The sequence below is a fragment of the Achroia grisella genome, unplaced genomic scaffold (assembly GCF_030625045.1).
Source record: "Achroia grisella isolate CSIRO2021 unplaced genomic scaffold, CSIRO_AGI_Agris_v1 utg784, whole genome shotgun sequence".
Classification (NCBI taxonomy): Eukaryota; Metazoa; Arthropoda; class Insecta; order Lepidoptera; family Pyralidae; genus Achroia; species Achroia grisella.
Window position 1 is genome coordinate 2,439,144 of NW_026713024.1, and position 26,560 is coordinate 2,465,703.

General features: G+C 34.1%; 5 protein-coding genes across 5 annotated transcripts; 2 read left to right on the plus strand and 3 right to left on the minus strand.

The window, feature by feature from the left end:
• The first annotated feature begins 826 nt into the window (after positions 1 to 826).
• Positions 827 to 6,907, plus strand: LOC131851501 (zinc finger CCCH domain-containing protein 15 homolog). Its single transcript, XM_059202010.1, has 7 exons — positions 827 to 1,095; positions 1,937 to 2,138; positions 3,886 to 3,986; positions 4,557 to 4,688; positions 5,019 to 5,285; positions 5,627 to 5,854; positions 6,585 to 6,907. Exons 1-7 carry the CDS (start codon positions 1,027 to 1,029, stop codon positions 6,774 to 6,776), a joined length of 1,191 nt encoding a protein of 396 aa, XP_059057993.1. The 5' UTR covers positions 827 to 1,026; the 3' UTR covers positions 6,777 to 6,907.
• A 1,139-nt stretch (positions 6,908 to 8,046) lies between these two features.
• Positions 8,047 to 11,340, minus strand: LOC131851504 (phosphotriesterase-related protein). The gene is made up of 5 exons (XM_059202013.1): positions 11,067 to 11,340; positions 9,934 to 10,191; positions 9,575 to 9,739; positions 8,980 to 9,197; positions 8,047 to 8,591 (listed from the first exon to the last, which is right to left on the minus strand). The coding sequence occupies exons 1-5, from the start codon at positions 11,338 to 11,340 to the stop codon at positions 8,445 to 8,447; spliced, it is 1,062 nt and encodes a 353-aa protein (XP_059057996.1). The 3' UTR covers positions 8,047 to 8,444.
• A 3,512-nt stretch (positions 11,341 to 14,852) lies between these two features.
• LOC131851543 (dynein axonemal assembly factor 4-like) lies at positions 14,853 to 17,308 on the plus strand. Its single transcript, XM_059202049.1, has 3 exons — positions 14,853 to 15,875; positions 16,192 to 16,391; positions 16,922 to 17,308. The coding sequence occupies exons 1-3, from the start codon at positions 14,993 to 14,995 to the stop codon at positions 17,153 to 17,155; spliced, it is 1,317 nt and encodes a 438-aa protein (XP_059058032.1). The 5' UTR covers positions 14,853 to 14,992; the 3' UTR covers positions 17,156 to 17,308.
• A 702-nt stretch (positions 17,309 to 18,010) lies between these two features.
• LOC131851493 (uncharacterized) lies at positions 18,011 to 20,985 on the minus strand. The gene is made up of 2 exons (XM_059201999.1): positions 20,803 to 20,985; positions 18,011 to 20,147 (listed from the first exon to the last, which is right to left on the minus strand). Exons 1-2 carry the CDS (start codon positions 20,892 to 20,894, stop codon positions 18,071 to 18,073), a joined length of 2,169 nt encoding a protein of 722 aa, XP_059057982.1. The 5' UTR covers positions 20,895 to 20,985; the 3' UTR covers positions 18,011 to 18,070.
• Positions 20,986 to 21,481: 496 nt separating this feature from the next.
• On the minus strand, positions 21,482 to 26,292 carry LOC131851552 (beta-alanine transporter-like). Its single transcript, XM_059202061.1, has 7 exons — positions 26,090 to 26,292; positions 25,028 to 25,223; positions 24,392 to 24,650; positions 23,361 to 23,610; positions 22,547 to 22,932; positions 22,031 to 22,209; positions 21,482 to 21,799 (listed from the first exon to the last, which is right to left on the minus strand). The coding sequence occupies exons 1-7, from the start codon at positions 26,290 to 26,292 to the stop codon at positions 21,482 to 21,484; spliced, it is 1,791 nt and encodes a 596-aa protein (XP_059058044.1).
• Positions 26,293 to 26,560: the final 268 nt, after the last annotated feature.

The window sequence follows — 26,560 nt, forward strand, 5'->3', positions numbered from 1 at the left end:
TTGAGTCGGGTCTCGCCATGGTCTACTTTCAGAAACTGTTTATTATTAATAAACGATCGGCACGAATACATCTCAATAGATGATGGAGAATTGTAGAAACAAAATACAACAATAGTGTTAAAGCCGACGACAGAATATAACGAAATTTCCGAGTCAACTGGCAGCAAATGTCAGTCAAATTGACAACTGTCAAACTATGTAGAGTTACCAGTTTTAGTATGGAACTGTGCTATATTTCGCTACTTTAGAAGTAAATGAAGAAATATATTTTTTTACTATATAATCCCATAACATTGATATGACGACCGATAGAGAGCAGTGGAAGAGAATGACATACTGCGCCGACCCCAAATGAGGGGATAAAGGCAAGGCAATGATGATGATGATAAATCCCATAACATCATTACAGGCACAGATAACATAATTGTTACAGGTATTAATATATTGTTGAATGTTTACTTAATTATAGCACTATATTTATCTATTTTATAAATATATTATGTATCTAATAATTGAATAAAAGTATAACACAGATACTATATGAAACTCCAAGAAAAAGAACAACATGAATAAGAACATTTTTCAATTCAATAATAATTTGTATCTATTTAATGAATAACGAATTAGAATACATGTAATTTAATGGAAGATTTTTTATTGTAAATTCAATATAAAAAAAATCATCAGTAATAAATATATAAATTCTGCTGCAGAAGCTTTCATCTGTCTTATTGACGATTAATGCTTATGGTGAAAGTTTAAGACTCAAATGAAACTCATAGCAACTCGTTAACACTTTGGCAAATATTCTTACGCGACAAGTGGCAATATTACCTGTAGATAAAAAAAATTGCCTGTTTTCCTAACCCTGCGTGTTTCTATATTTTTTTACTTGCTACGTGTATTTTACTTCTCTGTATTTTTATGAAATTATAAAAACTGTATATATAATAAAGCGATTAGTTAAATCGCGCTTTATCTATGTGTTATGTGATATTTGTTATAAGTTAAAAAAAGAACATAACCATGCCACCCAAGAAACCTAACGCATCGAGTAAGAAAACGGAGCAGAAGAAGAAAGAAAAAGTTATTGAGGTTCGTTCATATTGGTGTTCATCAGTTTGAAAATATTTCCATAACAATAACTTAAGAGAAATGAGTTAGTATGGACTTATTAATTTCAAGTTATTTTGCCGTCTGTTGCCTTAAAATGCCATATGCAAAATAATAATAAATATAATAAACATAATTACAATTAATTCCAAATTTTAATTTAGTTTTTTATTGGCCGTAATTAAAAAAAAATAGATCATTTTGGAATAGATTAAAACCTGTCTGTGATTCTCATAGGTGCCACCCGCTAGGTTATAAGACAGTATGTTAATAATTAAATATATGTACTCTATGGAATATAATGTATTGTGATTTTTGGTATATCAATAAAACCTGTTAGAAATTGTAGTATTCAAAACATAGATAACTCCTGTTTGTACTAACTATTTTACATATCAAATCAGGTTGATGATGCTTGAAATGAATTCTGATTATGACATAATAAATTAAATAATCTATATTTATTATTTCTTGTATTTATAAAAGTTTTAAAAATATAAAGCAAATTAATAGCCCAAAAGAATGGGTGAGAGTTTAAATTTAGAAAATGAAATTTATTTGCCTCTTTTTGTGAGAGAACTTTATTTATTACCAATTAGAAGTGCTTTTTGAACTATTTTAAAATATAAAGATTACTTCCATTCTATTTCAGCAATGTTTAATATGTGTTTCGCTGTTGCCTAATTTAATATGTGATATTTCACATTTGGTAGGAGTATCTGTATAGTACAATATTAGCTGCACTGTTTGTAAAGAATATATTGTAATAGCTATGTCACACTATACATTTTTAATTATAATTATATATTAAAAATGGTTTTAGGACAAAACTTTTGGCCTCAAAAACAAGAAGGGAGCTAAACAGCAGAAGTTCATCCAGCAAGTGGAAAAACAGGTGAAAAGTGGAGGTATTCACCCTGCCAAGCCTATGGAAGACAAGAAGAAGGATAAGGAACAAAAGATGAAAGACCAGAAAGAACTTGCTATGCTGTTTAAACCTGTACAAACTCAAAAAGTTGAGAAAGGTAAATTGTAATTCAAAATATATATGTATATTATATTACTAGCACATCTGGCCATGTGTTGCTGTGGCTAAAGTTCTTGAATAAAATAATATTGCGACTATAAATTGACTACATACAATATACTATATTATAAGCATTACTGTTGGGTGAACATAAACATATATAGTGTATTCTGAGGTATAAGCTATATTACTGTAATGTTTCATCCTTAAAGGACCATACATAAGTTTTACCCTTAAGGATTTAAAGTAAAATAGGGATGAAAGTTTGTATGGAAATTCATCATTTTTTAATCTAGAACAATGAAATTTTTTTTCTTTGGATTTTTTCGATTTGATTAGTGAATATTTATTCTTTATTTGTTTAAGGTCACTATTCCACACGGCTAGTAATTTATAATTTAAAGCAGACCCGACCACGCATTGCTGTGGCTAAGGTTAAATAATATTGTGACTATAAATTGAGATGTAAGCTATCCTATCTTTCAAGTTGGATCAAATTGCAAGCAATGTGGAAATCAAATTTGCAAATCAGTTCAGGAGTTTAGGAGTCCATCACGGACAAACAATGTGACACATAATTTTTGTATGTAAAGATTACGGATGCCATTACTTGACAGTTGAATACCTCAATCATAATGTCGTAAATATTAGTTTTAATTTATGTGAAACTGGCTGTACCTGCGATGTCTTCTACATCGAATAGTAATCTTGAATAGCATAAAACATTTAATAATCTAACCCAAAAAAGCCAATGAAATAGTTTGATCATTCCAGCTTAACTTTAATCCCCTATTTTATTTTACCCCCTCAAGGGTAAAAGTTTTATAAACTTTGAACTTTATATTTAATCCACAGCCAAAAAAATAATTTTCAACCTCATAGCTTTAAGAGCTACGATACTTCCATACAACCTTTCATCTCCCCTTTGAACCCTTTTTTCGCATTAAATAGCCTATGCCCTTCCTCAGAGTCTAGACTTATCTGTGTACCAAATTTCTTTAGTCAGTAAATTTAGTTATTTAAATCAGTTTAGTAGTTTTGACTTTAACATGCGACAGACAGAGTTACTTTCGCATTTATAATATTAGTAAGGAAGTAAGGATTAAAACCCATGATAATGATGTAACTAGGACTTTTTTATGTAACTGGAATGAAAAACATGCTGAAATTGCACCTGATGGACCTGTAACTGTTACCTAAAGACGTGAAAGCAATAACTGTTCCCTGAAGACGTGAATGGCAATAACGGTTGCCTAAAGACATGAATGGCAATAACTGTTGCCTAAAGACGTGAATGGCAATAACTGTTGCCTAAAGACGTGAATGGCAATAACTGTTGCCTAAAGACGTGAATGGCAATAACTGTTGTTTAAGACTTCAATAGCATTAACTGATGCCTAAAGACGTGAATAGCAATATTAGTGGTCAGGTGGGTTAATTAATTTTTTCTTTTTTAAAGCATAAGTGGATAAGTGCTAGTGGCATCAACAGGTAGAGGAAAAAAACAATGATTAGGAGGGAGAAGAATGGGCTGTCTGGACTACTCTGGACTACTAATGCCTAATGTGGTAACACTTTAACTACATTACTTAGCTTTAGTGTTTTCTGTAGGTGTGTGGTAATTATCAGTTCACGTTGGTCCATCCATACTGCAAAAGCAGACCTATGCAGTATGGGTTGTAGGTCTACGATGAAAAAAATGTTTGCAATCATTAGTGTTAATTTTTTTTTTATTTCCTTTCCAGGCACGGATCCAAAGTCAGTGGTGTGCGCATTTTTCAAGCAAGGCCAGTGTACCAAGGGGGACAAATGTAAATTTTCACATGATCTAACAATTGAGAGAAAGGTATTATAATTTTATAGTAATATAATTTACTAGATGTATCAGTGACTTCGTCCGTGTGGAATTTATCTTTATTTTTCTAAAATAAAAGTAGCCTAATTTACTCCTTATTACATCAGTTACCTGCCAATAAAAGACCCGTCAAAATTGGTCCAGCCATTTCAGAGATCAGCCGGAACAAACAGACAGACAGACGTACAAAAATTGTAAAAATTATTATTTTGGTGGTTGGTTTTATCTGCCGTATTTATATTCATATGCATGTAGTAAAAAACGGTTATTTTAATATTATAAACAGACACTCCAATTTTATTTATATGTATAGATTATGTAAGAGAAAGGTAGTTCAGATTATGCTGATTATATTATTATATATCTCTATTGTCTTAATAATTGTAATAATAATAATAATAACGTATATCACAATACAGAAAGCATTCAATACAGAAGTCGCAAGTACTACCTGTAATAAATAAAATTAACATATAACTAATTTTAGATTATAAATTATATAGTGTTTTCAAGTAGTGTTCTTATATATTTTAATCGTAAATTATATATTTTAATTTCCAGGCTGAAAAACGTTCACTTTACGTGGATATGCGTGACGACGATGATAATATGGACAATTGGGATGAGGATAAGTTAAAAGAAGTTGTGGAGAAGAAACACGGGGAAGACAAACAGAGGCCCACTACAGACATCGTTAGTAAAAAATTATTAATAACCAAGTGGATTTGTATTATTTTGTTTAATTCCGCAACCATTAGCATGTGTGAGACCACAAATATTGAGCGCGGAAACCTGACCACCGCTACTGAAAGTGTTATGACTTTCTCTACTAGTGATCAAATTCCGGAAGCTATTGGATCTACGCTCTTATTGCGACACGTGTTGCGCCTCAAAATGGGGCATCATCGAGCAATGAATCTAGTTCGGAAGCTTGAAAGCCTAGTGTTGACTGTTCTGCAACCAGACTATATTATTTAGTTCAAATATAACACGCGTAAAAAATAATCTATTTTTATTTTACAGATTTGCAAACATTTCCTAGAGGCTGTAGAAAAATCAAAATATGGATGGTTCTGGGAGTGTCCTTCCGGGGGAAAATGTATATACAGGCACGCTTTGCCCCCAGGATTTGTTCTCAAACGAGACAAAAAGAAATTGGAAGAAAAAAAGAATGAAATCTCTCTTGTTGACTTGATCGAACGAGAGAGAGCAGCATTAGGGTCGAATCAGACTAAGATTACGCTGGAAACATTCCTTGCATGGAAAAAGAAGAAGATTAAGGAAAAACATGTAAGGGTTGTTTAAATTACTATAATATACTAATTACATTTCTGCTACTAATGCAGTCAGGAAATTTTCGAGTTATCCATTACTAAAAACGAAAGTTTAATCTTCTCTCATTATAATTTACGACGGACTGAACCGAGGCAGGGGTTGGCCTTCAGACATTCCATAAGTCTTCGCCGGTATGGAAAGCCATCTGCACTCGCCCCCTATCGTTCGATGAATTCGTAATTTACAATAGTACTAAAAAATTATTTTTTATCTGCCTTCAGGTTTACGACTGTAATCAGATCTGATAGTATTAAATTTAAAAGTATAATAATAAAATTGTCTCTACTAATATCCAGGACGCGATGACAAAAGCGGAGGAGCAGCGGCGGAACGACTTCAAGGCGGGCCGCGCGGTGGGGCTGTCGGGCCGCGAGATGTTCTCGTTCGACCCCGCGCTGGCCGCCCACGAGGACGACGACGAGGACGGGGACGAGGCCGTCGACCTGCGCCGCTACGAGGACCACGACGACGCCACGCACTACCGCGACATAGAGCTCGAGCTCATCGGCATGGAGGCCTCGGAGGTACGTGTCCGATGTCTGGCGGCCGACGACGACGAGACCATCGAACTGCGCCATGACTAAATGAGGACAGATATGAACTTTAAAGTTATATGGCATAAGGGCTAGTTTATAAAAAAACATTTTTAACGTTTGTTAGAGTTTAAATATATAGTTTTTTGATTGATCCGGCTCGAAAGGCCAGATGTTAAAACCTAAGTCCTAAGGGTACCATAAAACAAAACACGTGCATATAAAATTTATTAGTCTGCTCAATTTAGGTACAAAAACTTAATAGTATAAGTAACATATGATATTTTCAACAAAACAAAACTAGCGCTTTGTAACGTTTGTACAGCGTCGTCTAATGACGTTGCAGGAAAAAAATAATATTTTATCAATAACCTGTCATTTTTTTTTCAAGAAGGGTATATTAAGGTTTCTAAAGGATCGGCTACTCGCATGTGACACCCCTCGTATCTCACGTCCATAGGCTACGATAACAATTTACCATCAGATGGGCCATATGCTTGTTTGCCATGATCGAAGTATTTAAAAAAAATAAACTCAAACACAGTCAGTCATGACAAAATACACCCACTGTATTACTTCTTTTTTAAGAATATCTGGCTTTTCGCTTATTTTTAAGTATATTTAGTACAGTACAGTGGGTACACTGTTTACTTCAACTTTTTTAAGCATGTCTAGCTTTTCAGTTATGTTTAATTTTAATTGTATTGATGTTTGTGTTCAGGTGGACGACTCCGGTACAAAGGCGACCGACGACAGGTTGCAGCAGCTAAGTCACGACCTACAGAATGGAACCGAGCCCGAAGACTCGGAAGCGGCGCCCGCCGACTCAGGCGGCGCGGTGCCCATCAATGAGAACCTTTTCCTCGACGAAGATCTCGATGAAGAGTTGCAGAACCTAGATCTTGAGGATTAGTGATAAGGAATGAGGAATAGGATACCAGACAGTAATGCAACTTGCTTAAATATTATTAAAATTTTATATAAATAAATGACGCGTCCAAATTATGTAAAATTTTGCGGCAACTGATAGTGTGATCTTGTAATACATATCCCTTTTTACTCGAAAGTCTACGGATACGTCAAAATATGAAAATTATGAAAATATTGTCACTTATTATTTTATATTTACTCGATCGTTGAAGAGAGAAGTTCGATGCATTTTTCACCTGTATAAAATTTGGAGCCACGGATTATTCTGATGTATAAGCTATATTACTGAAAAATTTCATCAAAATCCTTTTAGTCTTTTCATGAAATAGTAACAAACGCCCATCCCTAAGATTACACTAGGCCATATTGGTTGGTTGGTTGGTACAAAATTTGTTGTAAACAAATTATTGTAACAGAAATATCATGTGAAGGTATCTATATTTAGGGTATTATTAAATCACCTGGAATAAGTGAAGAATGAATTCTATGGCATGATGTAAGTACATGAGAGATTAGAATGTTAATACTAAAAAACATATAATTTTGAGATTTATGGTATCCATAAACTTAGGATTTTATAATGGTTTTTCTACTTTCTTACTTTATTACTTTATTTTGCACTTAGCTATAATATACCGCTTAATCTGCGTGAATTTAGAATTGCATTACTATCTGGTAAATTACATCTAAGTGTGAATAATGTATTGAATAAAAATATATATTTGTTGAAATAATAGAAATCTTTTATTATAATATCCATTTACATTGATTAACATTGAAGCTTAAAGAGTACGTAAATACATGGAGCGATAATAGAATCAATAACCAGTCAATCGATCTTCAAAGTCAATGATCGTTTGGCAGAAACGTATTATAACTGTTTTTACACACGCTCTTTCACGCAGGAAAGAGTGTGCATGTAAATGTAGACAAAGAGAACGAGAAAGACCGCGCGCGCAAACAGTGAGCGCATTCTTCAATAGCGCGTACTTGAGCGACTTTCTTAATAATTGATTATAATTCCAAAATGGCGGACATTTGACTATGAAGCAGAAATATAATTATAGATTTTAAAACTTCGGAAAAAAGTGAAAAAAAATGAAAGAAATTGAAATGACTTTAATTATACGCGTTAAAGAGTAAAACAAAATAGTTAAAATACATGGTTGCGCCCGCTGGCTTTCCCGCGCTCAATCACGCGCGCTCTTGATTGAAATTATGAAGAAGAATAAATGAATGAATTAATCTTTTTTATTTAATTCGTTTTTAAATTAATTTAAAATCGCAACGGTATATAATATTTGTAATTGAAAAATATTAAAATTTTTTGCGATGCTTATATTAAAAATATTAAAAATAATAATAAAATATGCAGCTTTACGGGGTCGGATTAACCATGTCGGGTCCTCCATTCCTTATAGAAAATCGAAAACCAGTAAAATAATACTTGTTGTTCAGGAAACAAATTTTCTCTTAAAAAGTTTATTCTGAAATATTTTCATATATTTTATACGTGCCAAAGCCCATTCGATGCGGGGTCTTTAGGCAATTGCCTACTCTGCTCTGCGCCATGGTTAATCTAGCCCCGATGACAGCCTTAATGAAAAAAAAAAATAGGAAAATAATAAAAATGAAATCTGCGATACTATTTTTAGTCCTGCATGGTTGGCATAGCTAACCATTGCGCTGGGTTTCGAATGGTGATCGTATCGATTACGTCCAAAGAGAAGCCACGAGTTTTCATGCGAGGGATCACGTTCAAGAGGATGTGATGATAACCATGCCCACCAAATTTCGTCTGAAATATTTTTTTGACACGTTTTAAATAAAGTATCTACATTCATCTTGTATATAACTCATTTTTCTAAATCGATTAGGATAAAATAAACACAAATATGAATACTGATAAATATAACAGTAACGAGGACACGAGTCCCTATTACAAAATCCCTCCACCTAACTATTGTTAAATTAGAATGTGTTTTCTAATCATTTCGATAATAGTACCTATTATAGTCCGCGCTAGAGACATTGGACTGTGGAGCCAATGCTTCTGGACGTAGACATGTATTGAAAGGATATAAATTGTAATTTACTAACAGTTTATAAGTTGTTCACTAACATAATATGGATGCATATCTGAATTAAATGAATATAAATAAAAAAAAATTATTAAAAATACTCACCAATCTATGTTTGGTGTGTATGTCGTGAGACATCAATATTTTTTCCTCTTTCTTCTCATCGACTAACAGTTTAATTTTATCCAGTCTTTGGGCATCGGATGGCATGTCAATTGACGCGTTCAGCTGATAGTATGATACCTCGACTCCGAACAGGTCAAACTGACAGTACGTACCCAGTTCAGCGAACTCAAGAAGCTTCTGGTCTTCCAGCAACGTGCCTATTACAAACAGGTATAAAGTTTATTTTATAATAATTCACACAGCGCCATCTAGACCCAAGCTAAGTTAGCTAAAGCATGTGTTATGGGTACTAGATAACTGATACAAATATAATACATAGATATTATTTTCGCGACCATTGGAAGTAAGGCGGTGTGTAACCGTTGGACCACCGCGGCCGTCCACCATGTGTTAGGACAATGAGTCTAGTACCACATTGCCCTAACACATGCTTACAGTGGGACTAGATGGCGCTGTGTAAATTGTCTGGGGTTATTATTATTATTTCGTTTTGTCACACTGTCGATCTGCTCCCCCCTTTAACGTGTGACGTAGGTAATTTATCTAGGCACAGATAACGTAATATGATACTCACGGTCTAAATGTGACATGACTGCTTTGTTAACTTTCCCGCCAGCTTCTAAATACAGGCGTATGATCTCGAAGGGAGCTTCGGGATCGCGGTGTGGGTGAAAACTAACACCGCACCCAATCTCCTCTTGTAGCTCCCCAGTAGCCTGGATTGCTTTCCGCTCACTATCTGTTATCATTAATTTATTTCAGTGTACAAGTAATAATTTGAAAATATATTGTCTGTCTGTGTACGTATCTGTTTGTTCTTGTTAATATCCAATTGACTGGGCCGATTTTGACAAGAGTTTCACTTGCAAATAGTATTTTGAATTATAACTTAGGGTACTTTTATAGAAAATTTATTATTTAAATTCAACAAACCCCTCAGCGGCCATACACTGGCGATTTCTCCTATAAATCCAGCCTTGACTGTATCGTCTTCGGAACAGCCGATCGTTAATTCATTCCGCATGTGTTTGTACATTTCTTCCGTCGAAGAAAACTGTAGATTGCATGGTAATGTATCAGAGATGTAATATCCCGTGCCTGCCACAACATTGACACCAGTCTTTTCAGAGCAATATTTGTAACGTGATACGTTCCTATCCAGGCCCTCTGTCGAATTTTCCACGATTGTTCCTATAAACAAAAAAGAGTTCAAGTGTATGTCAGACTCTTAGACCAAATTTTAACAGTTTTATGTATGATTTTTTTATAATTATATATCTGATCGATCTACAGATTAATTTAAATGGAGATCGAAATTACGATGGCCACAGACAAGTTTCGAACCTCTAGCGGTGCCCAAAACTAAAGTCGTATCCGTTAGGCAGAACTTGGCCTACGGCCGCTCCATGAGTCCTTTCGCGGGTTTGGGGTGCGATCGGCAATTTATGAATCTGTGAAGGCTATATCCAGCTGCGGCTAAGAGCATTAGAGTAAATATAATAGATCTGAAAAAAGGGGATGAGGGAGGGATTTTTAAAATGGAGTCTTAAAGAGTATTAAGGTTTCAGGGCAAATAGATAGCATCAAATTATTGATATCTGGTAAATAAATCACGATGAGTAATAAATCACTGACCTGACTGACTTTATCGTCGTTGCATTATTTTCCACTAGCATCTCGCCAGGTTATACGGTTACTTTATGGCAGAACCATTCTATTATCATTAAGAAATAATACTTGCATTTTCAGGACTAGATGTATCAATAACAAATAAAATATTGAATATTTCCTCTCTAATTTACTAACAAAATTATTTGTATTTCAATTATACAATCATTATCTAATATCTAATTTAGAATTCCAATATGTCTACATAGTAGTTCTAAATTTACTGATAACATTATTTTTATTTAAGTTCTATAATAATTATCTAATTTCGAATTCTAATATGTCTACATCATAGTTCAAAGCTTACTAACAACATCATTTGTATTTCAATTATATAACAATAATTCTAAATTGAATTGTTCTAAATTAGATAACTATCGCCATAAACATAAACTTACCTCCTCCTAATTTTTTAAACATATGGACGTCTGACGTTATACTTTGAAAAGTTTCGTTGTCGTTAAAACATAAATTATATTTGCAACTGTAAGGATATTGTCTTAAGTACCCTACATTCCGAATATCAATGTCCCTGTTCAGGTACTCAGCTATGGATTGTGGTGGTTTGCGGTAAAAGTGATTGAATTCCATTCCCAAGTGTTCATGTGGTAGTGTAAATCCCAAAGATTCAGGTTTCACATCACCTCTAACTGAAAATGACATTAATGACATATTATTAATAGCTACAGATCTTTATATATAAAAATTACGTGTCACTGTGTTTGTCCGCGATGAACTCCTAAACTACTGAACCGATCTGTAATAGACCTACATGAAAAAAGATATTTTGAATTTGAATTTGAATTTTGATTGCAAATTTGATTGGCACATTGTGTGCAATTTGATCCAACTTGAAAGATAGGATAGCTTACATCTCAATTTATAGTCGCAATATTATTTAACCTTAGCCACAGCAACGAGTGGTCGGGTCTGCTTTAAATTATAAATTACAAGCCGTGCCCGCGACGTTGTCCGCGTGGAATAGTGACCTTAACCATATAAAGAATAAATATTCACTAATCAAATCGAAAAAATCCAAAGTAATAAATTCCATCATTCTAGATTAAAAAATGACGATTTTCCATACAAACTTTCATCCCTATTTTATTTTAACTCTTTAAGGGTAAAACTTATGGATGGTCTTTTAAGGAAGAAACATTACAGTAATATAGCTTATACAACAGAATGCACTATATATGCATATATATGTTCACTCAATAGTAATGCTTATAATATATTAGTAATGTCATTGAATCGCTATAATTCTCGTATTTGAATTATGTAGTACTTTAATTATAAAATAATACACCATAAAATAATTAATGTAATTGTAAAATAGTCAACTGAAGTGTACACATACTGTATATTACGGTATCCGCGTTCCCAAGATACAGGTCTGACCTAGGTCAGACCTGTATCTTGGACCTGTAGTCCCCCCTGTAGTACCTAGTTTGGGGACTACAGGTCTACGGATAATAGAAATATAAAAAATGTGTTGTAGTAATTATGTAAATATAAATCTGTATATATAAATGTAAATGTTAATCTACATAAATAAAAATAATAAATGAAATACTTTGTGTTATTTTGATGTATATTACTATATATTACTTTGTTTGCAGAACAACAAATAATAAATTTCATACGGATGAAACCGCGCGCACAACTATATATTAATATTTAGTAATATATCTAACTTAAAATTCATAGCGCTGACAATGTTATCTGATTGAACAGAGATTGAGTGCGTAGCAATTGTCTTAATTAACAACAGGTAATTTATTTATTTAAAAGAGCAATACACAAGTTTCTTGCTTATACTTCTTGTGATGAATCTGCATTCCGGATAAGCGGTATAATCAAAAAACTATTCAAAAGTGCTTATATTAAGTTTATTTGATTAACGATTATTTCTTTCTTTATTTCTTATAATTATATGAACTTACCAGTTTGTACTTTTTTCATGTTCACAACACGTAAATACGTATATAAAAAAATATATCACTATATTATATTGCCTGCTTAGAGACACAAATAGGTTTATCTTGTTTGTACTAACGCAACGTAGTCGCTTGACGTTATATTACTCAACAAATAATTACAAATATGACTACTTGTTTTGTCTATTGAGAAAATAAATCAATATATGGACACTAAATGAATGTCGAACTAATTTATTCTTTACTTAATTGAATAATTAAGTATTAATTACAATTGACACTTTTAATTAGATAAATAAATCAGTTGCACATCCATATATACGGCAAGAGATGTAGAGACTGAGTGAGAAGCGCAGAGATCGAGATACCGAGTCGAATAGTGTAAGTATACCATACCCTTATCAAACGCAATAAAATGAATCATTATAAACTACGCAGCTAAGATATAATACAATTTTTAATAATAATTTCTTTTATAATCTCAGGACAATAAACACCATCTAGTCCCAAGCTAAACTGAGCTAGTGTTTGGATACTAGACAGCTGATATAAATATATAGATTTTTTTAAAATACACATATTAGAATAATACACCCAGACCGATACAAACACCCACACTTATGACTACAAATGTGTGTGCCGTGCGAGGAATCGAACCGGCGACCATAAGAAGTAAAAATATGTTCTAAACCGCTAGACCACCAAGGCCGTCGACAATTAGCGACATAGTTTTGTTCACAATAGATCTGTTTAGTGATCTTTTTAATACTGAATAATATACAAAAACTCCTAATAAATAGTCGTATCCGTCAGGCTGGAGTTGGCCAGTTCATAAGTCCTTCCGCCGCATTGGAGTGCCATCTGCACTCACCCCCTATCGTCCGGTGAAGCTGTAAAGGCAAGCTGAGGCCAACAGTATAAGGTAGTCCGAAAAAAAAGCTAGTAGGTACTTCGATGAGTGAACTTAATGTAATATAATACTAGGTACCTAAACTATTCAGCGACAGCGGCATGTAAAAGCGAGGTGAAGAGGTGAAACCAGCTGTAGCTATTTAGATCTTTACATAGTGTAAAATGAAGTCGCTTTCTCTGTCTATTCGGTTATATCTTTTAAATTATGCAACGGATTTTAATGCGGTTTTCAGCAATAGACAGTGTGATTCAAGACGAAGGTTTATATGTATATAATGTAATAATACATGCTAGTTATTGTATAGAATAGGCCGAGAACTTCAATGATTTGTGTAATGCATCCGTCCGAAGCCGGGGCGTGTCACTGGTTATGTATATTATGCAGAGATATTTACAGATGTGAAGTATATACATAAAAATATATTAAAAGCAGTTGATTCGGTTGCGAATGACAAGGCTGTTATTTTTCTCAGCATCGTAACTAGGCTACGGTGTTGCCGCGTGAAATAATTAAATTCGACACTAATTTAAACCTATGAACATAATTGATATGGGATAAGAAGGCATGAATAGCAATGTATGAGCAGGCCATGAGCGTCAAAATTGACAGGGAATTCATCCCCACAAGCTGAAGCCTATGTTGTCTCGACAGTGCGGAAGGGTATAAGGTTATAGGGATTTTAAGGCTTCTAAGGGTCTTCAATGCGAGACACCTCTGGTACCAGACGTCCATAGGCTTCGGTAACCGTTTACCATCAGATGGGCCGTATGCTTGCTTACCACCATCATAGTAGGTATACAAAAAATGTACTTTTTGATGTCCGTGATGCTATATATGTGTTGACGATGTCTACCATTTTCCATCAGATGAACCATTAGAACCTTTGCCATTTCAGTTAAACTAATGTTTTTAAATTGTAGGCATTGAAAAAATAATTGTAACTGGTAACATTTTTATTACCATGACGACATTCAAGTATTTGTTTATTGATAAAATTTTCATTACTATAGTGAAATGCAGTGGAATATTAATACTAGTATAAAGTACACTAGTTTTACATTGACATTATAAATAGGAAGTTTATATACCACGAGAATTTAGATACTTCGATTAGTCATGTCAACATAGTGTTGTATTTTGAATTAAAACGGAATTATACCGATTATAAGCATACAATAAACAAAAAAAAACTACCTATATAGGTATTTGACGGATAAAAGATATGAATGATTTTATAACTAAAATATTCTTCTAATATTTAATAGTTTCATGACACTTTGGGACGTCGCGGCCTCGGTTCTAACATTCATAACTTGCTTCATGCAAAGTTATATAGCATAGAGGATGTTACTATGTTTAGATCAATGACTATTTGTTTTGTCAAATAGGTTTATCAATAGAATTAATATACGATCATTTGTAAATCTCTAACGCTATTCGGAAAGGTTGTTTTATATATAAATTAATAATTATGCCTATAATAGTGAAAGATTTTACTTGGACACAAACAAGTAAGACTTTACATATAAAGATTCCGTTAACCTCTGGTATCAAAGAAAATTTAGATATATTCACAACAGATTCTTATGTAAAAATACATTTCAATCCATTCCTATTTGAAATCTTCTTATTACACGATGTTGATAATGATAAAAGCAAATGTTTGGTGCAAACTGATCAAGTAATTTTAGATTTATTGAAAAAAGATGAATGCGATTGGGAATGTCTCGAGAAAAAATTGGACAAAGGTGAAAAAATGAAAATAAGAGAAGAAATACACGAGAAATGTCAGGAACGTGCTAAACGAAATGCTGAAGAGAGAAACATTAAAAAGAGTCAGTTGGACAGGTTCACAGTGCAACAGGCGATGGAAATAGATACAAAGCAGCATAATCTAATGGATTCTAGAAGAGATAATCAAAGGAAAATGGCTATGGAAGCCCTAGAGGATTGGAGGCTTAATAACACAGAAACTGTTGCTACTGTCACAGTTAAAGACAAATTATATAATCAAGAAATAGAAAAAAATATGTCCGGAGTTAAAATTGTCGAATTACCTTCGACAGAAGATGAAATTGACCACAAAAATATAACAACAAAATGCAGTGCAGAAGTAACTACGGAAAAGAAATTGCAAAGTTACCCAAAAAAGCCGATTAAAACACCAGTTAGATCGGAATATATAGATAAGAAAAAACGAGAAGCAGCTAAGAGAATATTACCTAAATTAAGAGAAACAGGCGAGTTGGAAATTACGCATACTCCTCGAACGTTCCCTACACCAAGTAGAGAATCTACAGCTAATGAAGAGGAGACATGGTTGAAGAATATTACTCAGGCTCGGAGAGCTACAGGTAATGCTCGTGGAAGGTTGAATACTATGGCAATAGCTCTATAAAAATTTGTTTATATCTTAAATAAATTATGGAGAGGAGCAAAGGCAATCGCATAAGGAGCAAAGATTTGATGAACGATTAGTTATTAACTTAAAAAATACTTGATCGATTTTAAAAATTACTACACTTACAGAAATCAACATTTTCATCAAGTAACTTGAATTGTAATCTACTTTAAAATAAAATAAGATGCCTAGTGTAAATGGGAGTTCCCATGTGAATGGCGATTCGCCAATACTATCTCAATAATTTTTATTTTCCCATTTTCCTCCAGGTTTCATTTCTGAAGATCTTCGGCCGGAGGAACAAGATCCTCAATGGTGTAAAGACAAGGGAGATCAGTTTTTCCGTGCTGGCAACTTTTTGGGTGCGATAAGTGCATATTCGCACGGTATTACACTATCGGATAAACTCCCGAGCTTGTTCGCAAACAGGGCTGCCACTCACTTCGCTCTCGGAAACTTTAATAAATGTGTAAGTAACGTGTAATAATACCTCACTGCCCACACCAAACAGCTTTGTATGCGAATTTACTTATCTACTATGTTAAGTTACTAATGATCGCCGTGATCGCATGCTCATACTATTTTCTTCTACTGGTCCCGCTTGCGTATTAGGTCAGCATTCCATTAGTATCCATATTTTTTTCGAACCATTCTAATACGGGTTTGTACAGTTTGACGGACGAAAATAAGGGCGAGTGTAGAAGGTACCTACTCCAAAATTCGTGAAAGGACTTATGGAGTGGCTATACATACCTCAGTACCTATTTCAGCCACCAAACAGCTTGGTTTAGGTTGTTTCCGTTATAGTGCGCCATTAGGTAGTGTAATTATAAGATAAAAAGCATCTTAATCCACTGGATTGTGATGTCCATAGTGCTGTTCATATATATACATAAGTGACAGTTATCACTTACCATCAGACGAACCGCTTCTTGTTTGCTATTCGAGTTACATAAAATAATATTAAGTTTATTGAGATATATATTATTTCTATGTTAGTTGACAGATTGCTCGACCGCTCTGGACTTGATGAGACCAGCGTGTGAAGGTAACCGCTTCAGTCGAGCCAAATGCATCGCTCGTAGAGCAGCCGCACTTGTTCGATTAGGGTACCTCAGCAAAGCCATTGACGAGATGAAGGCAGCAGCTAAACTATTGCCAGAAGACGAGAAAATCAAAAAAGATTTATACGACATGGAGAGGGCTTGGGAACAGAATCCAGATTCGGACTAATTATATGCTCGTGTTTAATTAAAATATTATTACCAATTAAAAATTCTATCCTAATATCATTTTATTGTCAATATTATCGAAACTAATAATTATATATTTATACTAGCTATTCTACGCGACTACTGCCAATAAAAGTCCCTTAAAAATCGGTCCAGCCATTTCAGAGATTAGTCGGAACAAATAAACAGGCAAAAATGTTATATTGATGTATGTACTGTATTTATATCCATATGCATGTAGTAAAATCGGTTATTTCAATATTACAAGCGGACGTTCCAATTTTATTTATATGTATAGATATATAACTTGCAATATAAAATTTGTAAAAAAGAAGTAGCCTAATTTACTCCTTGTAATAATAGCTATCCGTTTCAGAGAACAAACAGACGGATAAAAATGAGTTAATTAGTACCGTTCCATATGTTGTCAGTAAAATGCTGTTAATAGATTTGAATGTGTATACTCGGTCTATCTGATTGTTACATTTTCACGACTAAACGGCGCAGATGTTAATGAAATTTGACGTAAAATAGATTTTATAATAAATATTATTTTCGTGTCGGCCAAAATAACACTCAACAACCTGTTTCTCTAAAAAAAAATAAAAAATTACTTAAGTAGGTAACTCAAAATTTAACGTGGACAAAAATCACGATTAGAGATTTTATATACTTATATACATATTACTACTACATTCTATATAAACAATAGTAGTCTACTGTTTTTGAAAAAAAAAGACAAAGTGGTGTGTTTAGCACACCGTTAATATCAAATCACCATTTAGTAAATTTCGTTTCACTGACCTACCTAGGTTTGATACAAGAAAACACTGAATTGGTAACCAAATACAATTATTAATTATTAATAATAGGAATCGAATTACAATACAATACTTGTGTAACTAACTCTCTAGTTCTATTCTTCTATATTTTTTTTGGACAGTCCAAGATTACTTAATAAAGCATGTGGGGACGGATCGCGTCCTCGAAACCGCCTGAATACTTCACTAGGGTGGCAGCTGCCTCCGTGTGCCAAAAACGTGTCTCTATACCGTTTTCCAACACTAATGATATCCTGTTCCCCTTGTCTAGCTTCCTCAAATGCACTGTAAATATCTGCTGCAATCATTTTCGACCACAAGTGGCAGTAATAAGCAGCTCCCCATTCTTCTGATACCACTTTTAAAAACGACAATGGATGCGAGTCATACTTATCGAACGGTAAAACGTTGTACTTCGGCCATAACTCCCTTACGAGATCTCTCCAGAACGTTTTCTTTGAATGCATTTCCAAATCTAACCGTGCTAAGTATAATTCCTTACATAATTCGTAACCTGACATGTGTTTTCTTATATTCTGTATATTCCTCATTATATCGTCTGGTAATGGTTCATCAGATCTGTAGTGACCGCTGATGGCTTGTATTGTGTGAGGATCATAGAGCCAGTGTGTCATGACATGACCGCAAACCTCCGCGGCATCCCATTCCACATTTGATAAGCCTGCAACCTCTGAATAGTTGGCTTTAGTTAGCAAATGACGCAAAGCGTGACCAAATCTTCGGAACAGTACTGCAACTTCATTGAACGACAGTAACGACTGATTTTCACCATCTGGAGCTTGGAAGTTGAATATTAGAGCCGAAAGTGGTGTAGTAGATGTAATTTTACACTTGTTGCGAATAGAAATATGCCATCCTGCGTCGTCATATACACGGATTTTTTCATCTTGACGAGCATATGGGTCTAAGTAAAAACCGGCTACGGGGGAATTACTAGAGTCGTCGTAAACATCATAGAACTTAACATCTTTGTGCCATGTGTGGACCCCTGATCGCTCAACAATTTTAATATTAAATAGTGTACTACACAGATTAAAAAGGCTATTGATAACTCTAGGAAGTGGGAAGTATTCACGGATTTTGTCTTCATCGAAATTGTAAAGGGACCATTTTTGTTTCCTCTGCCAGTAAGGTATATCCCAATGCTCCAGTTTCACATCGAAACCACGTTCATTAGCATATCTTTGCAGTAATTCGATTTCTACTTCTTGCATAGGCCGAGCGGTTTCAAGGAAACTGTCCAATATACTGTAAATATTTTCAACGGAACCTGCCATTTTGGTTTCCATACTCATGTCTACAAAATTATCAAAACCTAGTATTGAAGCTTGCTCCTGTCGGTAGTTGCGTATTTTTTCTAAATTCGAGCTAGTTTCCAACTCTTTGTTGACGTAATTCGAACATTTCTGGACGTTGGCCTGCCAAGCATTCCAACGTAAATTTCTGTCAGGGCAATACTGCATGAAGGGTTCATATATATGAGGCTGCAATGTGACCTGCCAAGGACCTTTACTTGGGTCATTATTACCAGCCATAGACTTAATAAGGCTCTCTGGAAACTCTCTCAGTGCCTCAGGATTTGTGATACTAGTAGTAAAAAGCTTGTTAGCAGCATTAACTTTCTCACGGAACGTTTGCTTTTCCTTTTGTAGTGACCCTAGTACATTATTAAGTCTCTCTCTCTTGATACCTTTTACATCCAACCCATTCAGTTTCCCTTCTAATATATACTTATCCAGAAGTCTTTGTTCTTCATCTGTTAGGTTTTTCAATCGATTTTTTTCGTCAACGGCAGCTTGGTAAATGGGTATGCTATTGAATTTGGAAGATCTAGCTTTGTGGGCTCTTTCATGTATCTGAATATAAGACTTTGTGGGCATCAGTGAGCTATTACCAAGGTACAAGGTCTTGGCCATACCCCATGTCAGCTCCAACTGACTGTCCAGCTTCTCAAGTGGCTGGAATATTTCGATGAAGGCATTTTTGCAGTTTGCAGTGAATTGTTCTATTTGATTCACTCCACTTTCATATTCTAAGCTCTGTTTACTGATGGCAGCTATACACTTTTCGATTGTGATGTCGTTAAACTCTGGTAGACCATTGTCGGACAATAAAATGTTCTTGTCTGCATCTTCACCTATTTCTGGAATTCTGAAATGTTAAAACATATGTATTAGTTCTGTTCCTAATGAGTTGTAGTTTATTTTTATTTCTATAAAATATATTAATATTAATTCGCTAAAACTCATCATAATTTACTTAGAAATATATAGATATGTAATTTTTTAGGTTAAATTGAAATATCAATAGAAGTTTCGTAATCCAATATAATTGAGCTCGTTAACATCTTTCTATTATGAAGAGAATAAATCCGTGACTTTCAAAATTATAAACGTAAAATTAAATAATTTAAAGTATTAAAAAATTCTCAGAAGAAAATAGTAAAAAAATTCAATTTGAAGTAATTAAAAATGCATAATTGTTGAATATCCTACAGTAGAGATTGTATAAAAAACAATTAGCAAACATATCAATCGTTAAAGCAAACAAGCCAGTTACATTCATATATAAAAGAAAATTATTTCTATAATTTTATTGTGTAATGGTTTTTCATAATATCCATCCAAGTCATAAAGAGGTTGTTATTGAAATATTCTTAAACTACTACTACTTTATAATATAAATAATAATAAATTAACAACATTGTAGTAACAAATTAGTGAATATTTTCAAGGATAGATTTATTTAAATTCTAATTTTGAGGCAAGTTAAATTGTACAAAATCAATAAAAAGTATAACACTTACAGTACTAGGTAACCAGCGTTGCGTTTGTTCTGATACAGTTGTCGTTTCACATGCCTTGCAATAAACTTAGACCGAAAAAATGATAAAGCCATTATTATTATTTGTTACTATTTAATAATTTTTGGGTTATTTATTTCATAATGGGTACTACAAGTCGAACATATGATACTGACATTGACAGTTTTTTCGAATGTGATCAATACCGTCTTTCATTGTAACTTGCGACCACAGAGCACTAATATGCTAGCGGATTAGTACTATTAACATTGACACAGATTTAAAATGTTACCAGATATTAAAATACGTTCCGCATGTTTTTTTATTTAATGAATAATTTCAGAAAATACTTAAAATTTATTTTTATTATTTATGAAAATACACTTTACAAAAATCTAAACAAATAAATTAATAAATGTTATTTATTTTGTACAGTAAATAATTCAAAGAGTCTTTAATCATTTCAAAATATTTAAACCGTTCTATTAGATTTTAATTGGAAATTTGCATTCGTTTAGCTATTTGTTCTGTTTTTGATTCACTAATACTGAATAGGTATTGATAGACTGAGAATTCTGAAACATTTAATGTAGTTGTTAATACTTAAGTACCTTTATGATATAAGTCAATAAAGAGGTTTAAATTTATTAATTATAATTTATTTCAGAACGAATTCAACATTTTACTTTTCAGTTATAGCAGTAACATTTTCAACTAATGGAACATTAATCAATTGACAAGTGCATAAAGTGTTGCAAGTATTACAATACTCTTGATTTATCTTTAACGTTGTTTCCTTTAATTTCAAGCTAGTCGACAGTTTAGTTTCTTTCACTGGTGGACTACAGCAAAAATCAGTATCAAGACCCATTTTCTCGCCGTCTTCTAAAGTCTGCGGTAAATGCTGGTTTAACGTCTCTGGAAGAAGTAAGCTAGCTACGCCTCCGGCCACCAACAAGGCTCCCATAATAATAAGTGGCAAAACCATGATGTCGGCTCCCTGCAATTTTAAAATATCAATCAATTAAATCAAATATACGTTTCTGGTAACAACAAAATCATAAAGTTATACCACTTGAGACTAATTCAACAAGAATCAAACAAAAGTAATCATTAAATTCGGTGCAGAAATTTCAAATAGGTACATAGGATAAAGTTATAATCAAAATCAGTGCAGAAGCGAAGAGATCGCGTGCCTATATTAATTTCGAAATAAAAAATGTGAACTTGCCAAGTAATTAACGAGTGGTATGAAGATAGGACCCAGCATGCCGAGTACAGAACTGAGGCTCATTCCGAGCCCCCTCACCACTGTCGGGTACAGTTCTGACGCCATCAGTGGTAACACCACGAATGAAGATGATATGCCCATCTTTCCGACGCAGTACAACGCAAGAGTGACGTTGGTTTCTGAAAACATCAATAGTAATTTCCAGCTGTAATGCGGACACTTGGCTTCATTGCTACTAATCTTAGTAATATTTTAAATGCGAAAGTTTGTGACTAAGTATATATGTTTGTTACTTTTTCACACAAAAGCTACTGAATGGATTTTTATGAAATTTTCAAGTAATATAGTTTATAACACATAGGTTATATTTTTTAAAGATATTATGGCAAATGGGGCGAATATAATAAATGTGATGCATATGAAGTTGCGCGGGTCAGCTAGTGTATATATATATATACATTAGTAGTAATAAGGCAATCTCGAAAAAGTAATACTCTATCGGGTATTTTTACTTACCATGTTGAACCAAAAACGTGGTCAAGCAGGCTATACCACCAACAACCATACTCATGCAAAGCGTCCACCTCCTTCCAAGTCTCTCCATCGAAGGCCATAGGAACAAATAGGTGGGCAATTCCACGATGCCTGCTAGGAAAAAGTTCAAAAATTCATCGCCTCCAAGAACAGGTGCATAATACGACAGACCAACATAAACGCTGGTGTTTGTGAACCAGATGAAAGTTATGATAATTGTCTTCTTTCTCAAGTTGGGTGTACGGAATAGGTCCAGAATGCCATATTTACGCGTCTTCTCCTTTTCTATATCCTGTTTTAGTTTGTCTGTTTCATATTTGCGGCGAAGATGTACCATATAGTTGGCCGGTAAGGATTTCCCGTTGATTCTAAAAAGAAATGCAAATCAAATCAAATGGATCTTTATTCATGTAGGTCTTAAAGACACTTAAGATAACTCAAATCTACCGTCTGAAACTAGTTTGAGACAAGAAGAACTGGCAAGAAACTCTGCCCTCAATCTTTTGCAAATGTCCTTGTATTATCATTATAATTATTGACGACCTCAGTTGTTCAGCAGTTTAGCACACCGCCTTATCTCCGATGATCGTGGGTTCAATTATCGCACTGTACAAATATTTGCATGCACGAGTATGATTGTAGGTATCTGTTCTGGGTGTCTATATATAAGCTTGTATTTACAAAAGAAATGTATCTATATATCTATATCAGTTGTCTAGTACCCAAACACAATCTCTAGTTTGGGACTAGATGGTGCTGTTGAATTATCTAGGTTTATTATAATTATTAATTTAACCTTGCCATATTCTTCAATATTATTTCGGCTTCTTCGAATCTGCCTCTTGCTAATAACCATCGAGGGCTCTCTGGCATGGCCCACATGTACAGGAAAAAACAAACGAAGGGCAAAGTAGTAGTTAACGCTAGGTGGCGCCAATTCCTCACGAAGTATACGACGCCAGCGAGTAGTATCAAGCCCATGGAATACGCAATGTTAGATAAAATGGTGCATAGAGTTCGGCAGCGAGGACCAACCAGTTCTATCGCTGCAAGGAATAAAGGGAAACTTATTATACTGTTGAAATAGAAAAACAAACTGTAGAAATAGAAATAATTTTTATTCTAATAGACTTAATGTTATATATAAAATTCTCGTCTTATATATAAAATTCTCGTGTCACAGTTTTCGTTCCCATCCTCCTCCGAAATGGCTTGACCGATTCTCATGAAATTTTGTGAGCGTATTGAGTAGGTCTGAGAATCGGCCAACATCTATTTTTCATCCCCCTAAATGTTAGGGGTAGTCCACACCTAATTTTTTTTTTATTATTTTAAGGCAAAACAACGTTTGCCGGGACAGCTAGTGTATATCTATAATTATATTCTAGCAGACACGGCTACGCGTTGCTGTGGTTCTTGAATAAAATAATATTGCGATAAACTAAGATGCAAGCTATCTTTTAATTAGATCAAATCAAATCAAATTTGTAATCGGTTCAGTAGTTTGGGAGTCCATCGGAGACAAACAACGAGATACGAAATTTTTATATCAAATCAAATAAAATCAAAATTCATTTATTCATGTACGATATTTAAGATCTTAAGATACGCTTAAGATCGGTAGGGAAAAAAATGTTAATATTTTTTGTCCAGTTCAGTGTACAGTTTCAATTGAGAATTACTGACAAGAAACTCAATTTTTTTTTACTAACAAGCCAGTTTATGTACATTGTGTACTTATATGTACATAAACTGGTTTGGTGTCTATGTCTAACATTCAATGAAAATCCCATAACTGCATTAAGATTATGTATTTTAATTACTTACCCAAGACATAAGGTGTGGCCATGATAGCCGGTACAGTAAACCCAACACCCACTCTGTAGATGGTCCACACCACGTAGTTTTGAGCGAAAGCAGTGGCAACACCAAATACACATTCTATTAGAAGGTAAATGAAGAACGATGGTTTTCTTCCAATTGTGTCTTGGAGGTAGCCGAAGATGTAATTGCCTATGATGCCTCCGACTGCTAGAAGCACTAAACCAAGGGTTGGGTAGAAATCTTTGTGGCAAACTAAGTTCCACTGAAAAAGAAAACACCATTGTTCTCACTGGCCATTCACAACTTAACGCTGCATGACGTCAGCAGTGTGCGCTAGACACGACATAGTATTTCCTTCTCTTTCCCACATACTCTACAGTAATAAAATTATTTGGATTTGATTTAATACCGTGTAATTTTATTGGTATACATATTACATTTTCATCGAAATTCTGCCAACAAAGTAATACATAGATGTAGATGTAGGCACCTACACCGAAGAGTTTGTATAGTATTGTAAGTCCAGATTAATGGAGACTGGAAATATTTGGAAATAATGAAACTACTTATTTTAGAAACAGGTAACGGAAAATAGTACCTCTAAAGAAAAAATCAAATAGATTCAGTCAAAACACTTACTTCAGATACGATTGTGTTCCTGTATACGCTTTTGTCATAATTCCAACCATTCCTACATGCCACAACGTTGCTGGGTGTTACTTTTGTGACCGCTTCAGCGAGACTTTCATAATTCTTTATGATGTCGCTATAATTTAAGTTGTACATGTTGCACTCGGAATATTGGTGGTTACCATTCCTTAGTTCCATTGGTATGCTGCGAAATTGACAAACAATACATACATACTAATATTTTTTCCCTAGCGTCCAGTTCATTATACAGATTCAATTGAGAAGAACTGACAAGAAACTAAAATGTTTTTTTTTACTAACAAGTCAGTTTATGTACCATAGGTGTCTAACATTGGACGACGGCCTCGGTGGTCTAGCGGTTTAGCACACCGCTTTACATCCGATGCTCACGGGTTCAATTTCTCACACTGTACTCACATTTGTATTCATGAGTATGATTGTTTTTATCGGTTTGGGGGTTGTAGAAAATGTATACATGTATTTTAAAAAAAATTGTATTTATATCAGTTGTCTAGTAGTTAGTTCCCATAACACAAGTTCTGCTTAGCTTGAGACTAGATGACGTTGTGTGAATTGTCTAGTGTTATTATTATTATTAAATGGAGATGTCGACAAGTTACACGAATTTGTTGATTTTAACTTCTACCTCTCCTTGTAATTTTCGCCACTCCCTAGTATGACGTAAGTTTTGCAATTATAACATAATAGAAATATTTAAAAAGTTTTCTTTGATAGATCAAATTTCTAGTTTAAATATTTAGATTTTGAACTGAGACGTCACGTAATTTAAGACCCCAATGTGAGTGAGTCAAGAAAATGTGACTTTGTGTGACGAGAGATGGGTCCTCTCGTCACACAAAGTCACATTTTCTCGATCCTCCCTCTTAACATTTATTTAAAGTGTAAAGTTTGTGTTTCTGTGTCACGCGACAAACTCACCACTTAAACCAAATCGGTCCAACTTTTTTCTCGACTTTTAGCGAGACTAACAAACGTCATTTCATTTTTATATATACGATAAAATAATTATCTATCTACTTCATAATTCACCTTAAATTCTTGACTATTCCCAAATCAGAAATATGCTCCAGTTCCGGAACTCGGCACCAATGATCCACATTAGCTGACATGAAGAGCTGTGCGTACGCATGGAATCCGCACGGGATGACAGCTGGCAGCAGTATCAGGTAAATCACCAATTTCTGATAACGGCCGAAGACACCCACATCTTCTAGGATAGCGTCGAAGTCCATTCTGGCATTTTTGAGGTTAGTTACTAATGGAAATGGAAAACAAGCTTACGCTCCACCTGATGGTTGTAACCGTTGCGTAATTCATGAACAGCACTACCGATATCACGTTATCATGTGCTGGTCGTGATACAACTCATGTGTTGGTGGAAAACGGATTTTTAATAATGGGAACTGTTGACCCATTGCTAGTAATGCACCATATCAAGTTTCCCCAGAAAATTATGAAAAAGCGCATAAGGTTGCATTTAAAAAAGTATATTATCATTAC